The sequence below is a fragment of the Apodemus sylvaticus genome, chromosome 7 (genome assembly GCF_947179515.1).
Source record: "Apodemus sylvaticus chromosome 7, mApoSyl1.1, whole genome shotgun sequence".
Classification (NCBI taxonomy): Eukaryota; Metazoa; Chordata; class Mammalia; order Rodentia; family Muridae; genus Apodemus; species Apodemus sylvaticus.
In genome coordinates, this window is record NC_067478.1 from 16,297,380 (window position 1) to 16,308,361 (window position 10,982).

Below are 10,982 nucleotides of genomic sequence, written 5' to 3' on the forward strand. Positions count from 1 at the left end.
CAAGCGGAAGCAAGGTGCTGAGGGCGTGCACTGCAGGTTACGCACATCCGGGGGCTGCCCCTGAGGCTGTTTTCTGGTACCGGTGTGGGGGCAGGGTCAACGTGCTCGCACTCTAGCAGGTATGCACCAGAGCTGGAGATCCGGATGGGAATGCTTGCGCCGCAACGTTGATTTGGAGGCAGGGATGACCCTATCCTTCACAGTCAGGGGTGGAGAGAGGGCGCGCTCATTTGAGTCGTGGCTAATGTCCTTGCGGATTTGGGATGGAGGCTGTGTCAAGACTTCGAGATTTGGTTCCTTCCGGAACTGGGTACCGGTGGAGCCAGTTGCATCGAGTCTAGCAGTGCGGGATTTGTGTTCTGCCCAGGGTATCTTCTACCTGAGTTTACGAGGGAAAGTTGCTACCTTCTTGTGGAGTCCTGTCTCTCAGCAAATGTTAGTTTGGACCTTATTTAGTTTGGAAGTAGAGGGGACCAAGGATTTTCAAGTTTTCAGATAATTTATTTATGCTAACTTAAGTGTAACATTGTTAATTTTTCAGCCTTCGATTTATGTCAGTGTCCGAATTAAAATAGAGAAAAAGTGTCGGCTTTTAACCAATAATGATATACACAGAATGTCACAAGCAAAGCTCCCAAGCACGGCCATCCGTTAGTGAGTCCCAAGAGTCTTCCAGGCCCCCTCATATCGTTGGTCAAGGTTGGTCACTCACCAGAAAGCTGGTGTTCTTTCTCCCACATTATGATCAAATTGGAAGTAAGGAACAGCGACTCGACTGAGCTCACTCGCATTGAGGTCTGACATAGGTCTGACCTACTCCCAGACCTACACCTTGACTGTTAACAGGGACAGGGTTCTGCCAGTTCAACCTACTTTTACTAAAAATAACAAAACATTACTAGCCAAGACAAGAAAGTTAACTGGCTGGGGATATGAATATAGTCCAGCAGGTGACAGACTAAAAAACACACCCTTTTCTGGTACATTTTGAGCCTTTCCACATCCTTCTTTAGGTGACAGCAACATCTGAGAAACAGTTACAATGGAGAACTGGAACCCATGACTGATTCTCACCCAGCCCAGCCCAGAGATCACCCCGAGCCCCTACCTCAGTGACTGATAACACAAGAGAGACTAGGGAGCTTGGAAACCTTTCTCCAAGAATGAAGCTCTGGGGACAGATACTTGGGACCCTTCTGTCTGGTTCCCGAGGAAGGAAGGGAGCCCCCCAGGCCTGGGCCTTCAAGTCATGGAAGACTTATTCATCTCCAGCTGGGCCATTGAGTGCCACAGGGATGGTTAATCACTGGACACGGGTCTTTGAGGAAAGGGGTATCCCAGAGGCCCGGGAATCCAGTGAGTACATCGTGGCTCATGTCCTTGGAGCCAAAACAGTTAAGTGTAATGTTGGGGGGGTGGGGTGCAGTGAGAGAGATGAGGGAGGTCTCTGGAGAACAGATAATGAGGGGTGTTTTGTTTTATTTTTTATTCCATTTTGTTTTAATTTTTGCCTCAATCAGGCTGCTTAATTGAGTCTGGTAGGATTTTGCTGAACAAATGTTTCAGGCAGACATTTTATTCGTTCATTCAACAAACTATTGCAGTGTGTTCCAGACACTGCGGGTTCCAGGATGATTAAGTGGCTAGTGTTGAGTTGACAGACATTGTCCACACAAGAAACCTGGGTATGTGGCTCTAGACCAAGGGAAGCAGCCACTCACATTCTCCATGGGAACAGTTTCAGAGCCTGAGACCAGCACTTTGGACCAAGCCACTGACCCCTCGACAATTGGAGTGCATCCATGAGCTATGTAGCCATAGATTACAGAGGTAAGCACCCGTGGATAGATCTGAGGACTCTATAGAGATCATCCTTCCCCAGTTCCACTAAATTATGGTCAGGGGAGTGTAAAGTGTCTAAGGACTAGGGATCTGTTGGGGTAAGGAAGTAGCAAGAGAAGGAAATTGGTGTTGTAAACTGGAAGAAGGAAAGGCCTGGTCTGTTTGTCCTAAGGTTTTGCAGGCAGGACCCTGCCTGATGGCCTTAGCCACAGTAGTCTTCAATTCAGCTCTGGCCTTACCCATCCTGGTTCTGGTACTGATGACTCCCTGGATCCTCCTCCTACAGGATGCCGGTGCAGTATATCCTTGGGGAGTGGGACTTTCAGGGGCTCAGTCTGAAGATGGTACCCCCAGTGTTCATTCCTCGGCCAGAGACAGAAGTGAGTATCTCACAAAGACAGAATGGAGAGAAAAGGTTCAATGCACCTGTCTTGCTCCAGACTTCCTCCAGGGGGCGCTGGGGCCCCATGGCTGCAGTTCACAGCACCTTCCACACATATGTCTTCTTGCTGGCTAGGTTGACTGAGCCATGACTTGAGGACCCTTCTTGCCCTCTTCCTTTGACTGTCTACATTCCAAAGCTCCACCCTGCCTCAGTGACCAGAAGTGACACAGAAGGCTTCAAGTAGTGTTGTCCCACTGCTCAGCCTATTGTGTTCCATAGGAGCTATCCTATGGGCCCATGGCAGACTCAACCCGTGGGAGATAAAAGGCCTTCAGTGACTTAGAGGGGGGGGGGAGGAAAGGAAATAGGGAGGGCTCTACTGGAGGCCTGGTGTGAGCAATGTGACCTTACAGGTGGCTCCTGCCTGCTCTGGGCTCAGATGATGGACTGTTAGGCCAGACTCTCTCTGACTCGGTGTTCTGTTCAAGTCCATTGTCTGGCCAGGTGATTGTCAGTCCCTCAGGTGACTAGAACTGGCGGTCATGTGTCCCATGCATGCTGCCCCATGGGGACACACCCTGATCTGAGAGAGATGTTTCTCTGCTTTTCTTGGATTTCCCTGACTGTTCCGATGGCAGAGCAGAGAGATTAGAGAGTGGACCCTGGGGTGGAGTGGGGTTGATGCTGAGAAAAGTCAGCGGGAACTGGACTCTGAAAAAGATTGGTTTCTGGAAAGATATCCTGGCACATAAACATTCTTGGGGAGAGTCTGTCTCCTACTTTTACTAGTGAGGACCTTTGGGCTGCCTGCATTTTACCCTTTTAATCTCCATCCCTTAGTCACGAACCCTCTGATCTGTCTGGAGAGATAGCTCAGTGGTTAAGAGCACTGGCTGCCCTACCAGAGGACCCAGGTTCAATTCTCAGAACCCACACAGTGGTTTTACGACCGTTTCTAGCTACAGTTCCATGGGATGTGAGACCCTCTTTTGGCCTTTCTGGGCACTGCATGTACACGGTACATGCACATACATACAGGCAAGATACTATACACACAGTTAAAAAACAAAACCAAACAACCAAATCTGTTGATCACTTGGTTTACCCCTTGTCATGTGGCAGGACTGTGAGAAGTCACAGAGATGTCAAGGAAGGGGACCCACAGGCAGCACCTGAACTTTCCGACTCTATCTTATTTAGAACTGGCATGGCCTGCGCCAGAGTACAGATATTTCAAGATGATATGGCCTGTCATCTTCAGGCTTTCGGGGGGATTGCACAGTAGCTTCCAAATATGTGACTACTGGCCAGGAGATAGATCACCTGCCGTCCTTGGAGACTGTTAGGGTTCAGAGCATAGAGGGACAGCTATCCTGGTGACCTTTGCACTCCTTGGAGCTGACCTGGTATCAGCTGTGTTTTTGGATTCTGAGTGTGGGGTGTGGGCTTTCAGCTGCTATGTGACCCACCCACTAGAGGTGGGTCTGGGCCAGGAAGGCAGCCTTGCTGCAGGAGGGGGGGTGAGGATGCTGTGGTTGGCTGGGAGGCCAGGTCCGCCTCACTGTACAGACATTTCTGAGAACTCATCAGGTTTGCCCCCATGGGAAGCCACATCAGACGGGGGTGCTTTACTAAGAAATCAAGAGGACGTGGCCTGTGGTAGGGAGTGGAGAAAAGGGGTGCAGGGGAGGGGGTCACAGAGTCTGTAGTCTCTGTCCATCAAAGGGCAGTCTTTGATGGTGGGTGTGAAAGTCTGAAGTGCAGAATTGCAAGTGGCTTGCGGCCTGATGAATTTGGTTTTCCCTAGGGGGTGAGAGGGTGAGGCCTCCAGTGTGGCGATATATACAGTGGGAAACCCGAGGCTGGGGTGTGAGCCGTGCCGTCTCCTTCTGGCGCTGTGTGGCTGTGTGGGCTGGGAGAGGCTCGGAGCTATAACTGTTTAGGGAGGCAGTACTCCTGACTTGGGCCAGCCCGGTAGGGACAGGGAGTTCGTGGCCCTTGTATCCTGCTGAGACCTCGGCCGCCTCTGTAGGAATTGTGCAGTCCCACTTGGAACAGTGGCCCCAGGGAAAAACACCAACTGCCCTTTCTCTGTCTCTGTCCTATATTTCTCTTCTGTCTTCTGTCATACCGTGTTTTGAATTCTTGCTGGATTCAGTTGGAACAGATGACCTGGGTCTGTGGCTAGCTTGGCTCAGAGCCAATGGCTTTAGGTAGAGGAGAGTTCTTCACTGCATAAGAAAGAACTTTCTAGACTTCCTGGATGCGGTCTCAATATAGATCGTTCCCACCTAGCCACCAGGTGGTCCTCCAGTTAAATGAGCTTTCCATGGTCTGTGGTAAAAGGAAAGAGAGAAGCCACTGTCTGTCAGCCTCACACCCTGCCCTAGATGGCCATTTACCTAGATGATGTGTGTGTCTGAGGTCAGGGATGCCTCTGTGAGGTGGCTAGCCAGTGTGGGCTGGTGAGGGGTCATCCTCCAGCCAGAGTGGGCCATTTGTGGCCAGGAAACCCATAGAAGCTTATACCCCTAACACAGGCTGTCATTTTTCTGGCCTTTCAGCCTGCCGCCTGTACCACAACCTCAGTCACAGCTCTAGATTACTGGTCATAAGCCCAGCTGGCTGCACACACCCCGTGTTCCCCACTTATGCCTGGCCCAGCACTGAACCAAGTTTTCTCTCCCATGGGCAGTAGCTCTTAGTAAAGAAGGGGCCGGAAACAGGGAGGGCTGGTGCAGCTCTTCAGCTTCTGCCTGCCTGGGACTTGTTCCCTTTAGTGTGAATGAGCATTGCCACTGAGATTGGGGTCCTAGAAGGACAAATGCTTTGGGGGACTCAGACTTCAAAGGAAAGTAGGCTTGGGCGATCTGGTGCTGTTTGTCCCCCTGCACCCCCCCTGGGGGGTGGGGGCCTGGTTGATGGGTCAGCCCCAAGATCTTCTCATGATTTAATATGACAGGTAAACCCAGTCCTAGATCTTCATACAGGTCAGAGATCCGTAGGTTGTAGAGATGCAACTGGTCTGGCAGAAATGAAGAAGTTCTGAAGAGACAGATGTGTCCCTCATCCTCTCAGAGTGTTGAAAAAGGGGACCCCAAAGAAGTGGGAATGTCCTGAGGGATCTCATGCATTAGTCAGAGGGAGAGCTTGTCTCCTGCCAAGAGGACACCACAGTTCTATCACTTGTCTGTCAGACTGCCTGACAGGATGAGAAGACTGACCTCCAGATAATGGAGGGCCAGTGTGGGCAGGACCACACCTTGGCCTGGACTGCTCACATGTGGTCATCCTCGCCTGCCACTTAAACCGCCATCTCACTTCAGGACTCTGAAGACAGGCTTGAAGGGCTGCGAATCTCTTTGTCCTTCCTGCCAGGGTGGCCATGTTGAATAAATCTCCTTCCTTCCATCATCCTCCCCTCCCCCCACCCCCTTCTGCTTCCTGCTTTCAATCTGGCCCTTTTTGTTGGCTTATTGAGGATGGGTATTTAGGTCTGATTTGGGGCACGGTTTATACCTCCAGGACTGATAACAGACACCTCACAGTGGCTTGCTCACTTCTTCAAAGTGGATCCCATCTGCCTCTTCCCTCTCAGTTTGCTGAGCCTTGAGGGGCCCTCTGCTCATGACCTAAGGCTGGTTGTCTTTGAGAAGAGACCACGGTGCCCTTTCCCTGCTACGTGTCTGGATCTGCTGCTCCACTCTGGGTATAAACATTTCAGCTACGGGGCCACAGCCACCTTCAGCCTCACTCCTAGGTCACCTGTGTCCACGCCCTGTACAGCCTGAGCGGCAGCAGACCAGGCTCTCTTGACCCGTGCTGGTGGTGTGTAAAAGTGTCCCCTGCTGCTGTGGTGGGTGCCATCCAGACAGCCTCTTACCACACGGTGCCCCTTTACCATGTTCTCTTTGTGCCACAGCCACCTGCAAGACTTGGGCAGGCCTTGTCCCTGCCCTAGTAAGAGAATTGCTTGCCCTTTGGACCTAGGAATCTCCTGGGAAAATTCTCGCACTCAGCTCTATGAGCAAGCTGAGGACACACCGGCCACCTCTGGTTTGTTTCCCCTTGTACTGGGGCGGAACCCAGGTCCTCACACAGGCTAGGCTGTGCTCTACATCTGAGCTGTCTTCTCAACTCCAGGCCTGGTTCTTTACCACAGTTCAGGCTTCAGGTAGGGCCTTGACCCTTGAGTGTTAGTGTCTGTATGAGCCAGTGGTGAAGATCCAACAGATTAATATAGGCTCTAGAAGCAGGACCACACACAAGGAGAAGGGTGTCAAATAGGGTTCTCAGCAGTTCTGTGAGTATAAAAATGGGAAGATGTCTGGAAGGGCACAGGTGGGATTTATTGTGCATGTAGCTGCCAGTGATAGATCAGGTGTGTGATTCTGATTACTCTTTACTATGTTCCTAAGAGGAGTACTCAGTTGTGCAAATGTGTAAACTTGGGCATGGAGGGACAGAATGACCTACCCAGGGTCCTTGCTGATGTGAAGATGAGTTTGGCTTTGGCTGTTCCCCACCTGTCTTCAGTAGAAGCCAGCTGCTTAGACTTCCTTGTAAAGGCTCCTCAGGAGCTAAGATGGCCCCTAGTCTGATCTAGACCTTCTTCCTTCCAGGAACTGGTTGAATGGGTTTTAGAGGAAGTGGCCCAGAGGCCCCATGCAGTGAGAACCCAAGATGGTCCTCTCATTCTGGAGGTGGGCTGTGGATCAGGGGCCATTGCTCTCAGCCTGCTGAGCCAGCTCCCCAAGGTAGGCTGTCTCTGCATCCCTCTACCATGCCTTTAGCCGTGGAGATGGTCACTCACTGTCCCTCCCAGTATTCTATCCCCACATCCCTCTGTAAGGAGTATTGAGGGAGCCGGGCAGTGGTGGCACACGCCTTTAATCCCAGCACTTGGGAGGCAGAGACAGGTGGATTTCTGAGTTCGAGGCTAGCATGGTCTATAGAGTGAGTTCCAGGACAGCCAGGGCTACACTGAGAAACCCTGTCTCGAAAAACCAAAAAAAAGGGGGGGGGTGGCCATATTAGGAAGGCATGCCCAGCCCGGTCCCAGCCTCTAACTTCCATCCTTATCTGTCTGGCTAGAGTCTAACCACAGGAAAAAATTGTTATGTATTTCTTTCCTCTTGAGAGTTAGGGGAAGATTCGTAGATGGGCGTCTCCCAGAACTCCACCTCTCTTCCTTTGTTCTTGGGGCAGAGTCAGGTCATTGCTGTGGATAAGGAAGAAGCTGCTGTTACTCTGACCCATGAGAATGCTCAGAGGTAGGTGGGTTGGGATGTCCTGAAGGCCAGCACTGGGGGTTGGACTCTGGGTCCTGAACTTGACCTTTATTCTAGTACAAACCTACTGGTGTCTGACTTCACTCTTGAGGGAGAGATGCAGTGAGGAGGCCTGGCAGGGGTCCCGTGGGTTTGTCAGTGGTGGACTATGAGCAGCTATGTCGCTGATCCAGGAAAGGCTCCCTTTCCCTCCTGCTCCTTGTAGCCAAGGCCTGTGCCCTGTGCTCAGCACCATCTCCCCATCTCTCCAGGCTTCGGCTGCAGGACAGGATCCGGATCATCTGCCTTGATGTAACCTCAGGTACATCCTCTGTACATCTTGGGGTGGGGTGCTGCTGGTGAGTGAGGTACTGCAGAAATGGGGTACAGTAAGGGTTTTCCCTTCCCTCCCCTCCCTTCCCCTCCTGTGATGAGGCAGGAGGATTCCTATGAATTCAAAGTTTGTTGGGGAATGGTGACTTCCAGACCAGCATAGGCTATGAAGGAAAACATCTAAAAACAAAACAAAACAAGCCCCCCCCCAAAAAAAATCCAAAATCAAACAACATAAACAACAATACCAAAGAGAAAACTTTAGGACCAAAATGAACATGTGACCGCCCTGCCCACCTGGCCTGGACGAGGTGGTCCAGCAGTGCCTGGTCCGCACAGGCTCTGCACTGTCTTCAGATTTCCAGTTCTAGTTCCAGTTTTGATTCTTCTGTTATGGGATCCAGAAACAGCCATAAGGGGTTGTCTGAGGGCGGCAAGCCTGCCCTCCCTGTGCATCCAGACTGTGTTGGTTATAAAGCAGAGGTAAGGCCAGGGGCTGCAGAGCTGAGGAGCCCTGCCTTTGCCTTTGCAATCAAGGAGGACTTACTGGAGGTGGCACTTGAATGTGGCTTAACGAGGCTGCCCTGACAGGGAGGAGAGAGAACATGGATATCTAGGTGCACAGCTCCATGTCAGGTCATGTCCGCTCCCGGCCAGCCTGCTAACTCTGGCTACTATCCTCGAGTCTGGCTTATCAGGTCTAAAGAGAGATTTGGGGAGAGGGACTACCTAAGGGACAAAGTGGCACGTGGAGCTGCCAACTTTCACACTGTGCATGTATCTTCCTCTTTGCCCACAGAGGGGTGCTGCACAGACCTTTGGCCCTGGGGCCCCGTGGACTTGGTGGTCAGCAACCCTCCCTACATCTTCCACAAGGACATGGAACAGCTGGCCCCGGAGATCCGCAGGTACAGCAGGGCGGGTGGAAAGCAGAGGCGCTCTAGCAAGATTGGTTGGGGTGGAACCAACCTTCCTGGGGAAGGTGTTACCTTTGCACTCTGACCTCTGGAGGCCCCTAGCCTCTCAGAGCCTTCGTTTCCCACGTTGAAAGAGGAGTGAGTGGCAGTGCTTGCCGGGCCATGGTGAGGCCGACAGAAGGTGCTGATAGGGATGTGTCATTTTACACAAAACAGGCCTAGAGAGGGAAGATGCCCTGTTAAAGGTCCCACGAGGGCTTGGTGGGAGCGCCAGCACTGAAGCCTCCTCTGGCTGTGGAAAAGCCATCCTGGGTTCACATGGATGGAAAACCAAGTGTAACCACATGTCTCTACATAAGCATGGGTGATATGGGTTGGAGCTGTCTCCTCTTCCCTGGACTCAACCAGGATCAGCTTTAAATGTCCTCAGATGAAGAGCAGGAGCTGCCTAGTTGTGAGAGCCTCATGCCCCAAGGCCTTTGTCCATCCAGCCCTGCTCTGTGGGGTGCTGTCTGCGTGAGAGGTGAGGGAAGCAAAGTCTGGTTCACATAGGAACCCTTGCTGATGGGCGCTCAGCCTACCTCTCAACCCAGAGTCTAAGGCCCAGAGGCCCTGGGAAGGCCTGCCTGGCTCCTCAATGCTCGACACACCCCTCCCGCAGCCGCTCACCCTCCACTGTTTTCCCATTCAGTTACGAAGATCTGGTGGCCCTGGATGGTGGTGACGAAGGCATGGACATCATCACCCACATCTTGACCTTGGCACCCCGGCTCTTGAATGCCTCTGGGTATGGACACCAGCCTCCTCCCACTCCATTGAGTAATCGACAAGCCTTGGCAGTCATTGTGCCCACTCCCCTTGCAGGCCACACAACCTGGAAGTAAGGTCCTGGCCCTGCCTCGTTGAGCTGACCCATTTCTTCTTCATGTAGAAGCATCTTCTTAGAAGTGGACCCAAGACACCCAGAGCTTGTCAGCAGTTGGCTTCAAGGCCATCCTGACCTGCACCTTAGTCTTGTGGGTGTCCGTGAAGACTTCTGCGGGAGGTAAGGCCGTTCTTGTAGCCATATGGCTTCTGTGTGCTCTCCGGCCCCCACCACGGGTGCATTCCTCAGAGCTTAGATGCTACCCAGATACTCCTTCTGTCTCCTCAGGCCCCGGTTCCTGCATGTCCAGAAGTCTGCACCATAGTGTGGCTGCTCTATATCACCTGGCCAAGATTCTAGCCTGCTGGACGCCTGGCTCCCCCTGTGTGGAGTGCTGCCCAGGAGCAGGCGAAGAGCACTTTCCTGAGCCCCTCGCACGGCCATGGTTCTGTGACTCCCCATGATGGATGTTTCTAGGAGACTCGAAAACATGGATGGAGTGTTCTTCCTGGGGCAGCAAAGACCAGAGACCCCAGAGCTGGGTTTCCAGCCTGGCTCTGTCCCCTCTGTAGCAGGCTACTTGGTTTTCCTCTTGGTGAAATTGCCGTGAAGATGTTGGGAAGGGTGGCCAGTAAAGGTTTGAGAAAGCAAAAACTGGTGAACCAGTATTTTTGTTTTCATGACAGGGTTTCTCTGTATAGCCCTGGCTGTCCTGGAACTCACTCTATAGACCAGGCTGGCCTCAAACTCAGAAATCCGCCTGCCTCTGCCTCCCAGAGTGCTGGGATTACAGGCGTGCGCCACCACTGCCCTGTGTATTTTGTTATTAAAGCGTATGGGCCCTTGTTCCCCATGCAGGACTAGGCCTGAGAGCCTCTCCCTACTGCAGCAAGTCAAGCAGACTGTGCTGTAAGGATACCGTGTGGTAGGGATAGGGATGGGAGGCTCAGTCCTGGCCTTGGACGCTTAGGGCCCACAGACTAGCTCACTCTGGGTGGCATCATCCACCTCCAGCCTGGGAATGCCTACATACTGTTCCTTGACTGGGCCTATGCAGGACTGTGAAAGGCAGGCTGGTTTCTGGTTGAGCTAAGGTTGGGAACCCCAGTGACTGACCCTGAGGCATGGCAGGTGTTTTGCCTGGTTCCCAGACACTAGGCTCCTGACAGGAGTCCGCAGACCTCCATAGATTTGTGGTCATCAGTCACATAAGGGCAATGCCCCAAGCCCCTCCACAGGTAGAGGATGTGGCCTATGGTCAAGACTGATCTCCATTTCAGTGAGGTACCTAAAGGCCTGGAGGCTTAGCCAATAAACTCCCCTTCCCAGACCTCAGGCCCGCCCTAAGAAGTGGGGTACGGTTTTTACTT

At 52.4% G+C, this 10,982-nt stretch overlaps 1 protein-coding gene across 7 annotated transcripts; it reads left to right on the top strand.

Annotated features, from left to right (window-relative positions):
- Positions 1–47: 47 nt before the first annotated feature.
- On the top strand, positions 48–10,266 carry Hemk1 (HemK methyltransferase family member 1). 7 transcript variants are annotated; one of them, XM_052187379.1, is made up of 12 exons: positions 55–119; positions 542–699; positions 1,014–1,394; positions 1,739–1,830; positions 2,129–2,222; positions 6,850–6,984; positions 7,436–7,500; positions 7,770–7,819; positions 8,630–8,738; positions 9,439–9,534; positions 9,679–9,792; positions 9,901–10,266. In XM_052187379.1, the coding sequence occupies exons 3-12, from the start codon at positions 1,164–1,166 to the stop codon at positions 9,935–9,937; spliced, it is 1,023 nt and encodes a 340-aa protein (XP_052043339.1). In that variant the 5' UTR covers positions 55–119; positions 542–699; positions 1,014–1,163; the 3' UTR covers positions 9,938–10,266. The 7 variants fall into 7 exon arrangements, with proteins under 7 accessions (XP_052043338.1, XP_052043341.1, XP_052043342.1 ...); XM_052187378.1 differs by lacking the exon at positions 542–699 and having other exon boundaries at positions 48–119; XM_052187381.1 differs by lacking the exons at positions 542–699; positions 6,850–6,984 and having other exon boundaries at positions 48–119.
- The last annotated feature ends 716 nt before the right edge of the window (positions 10,267–10,982 follow it).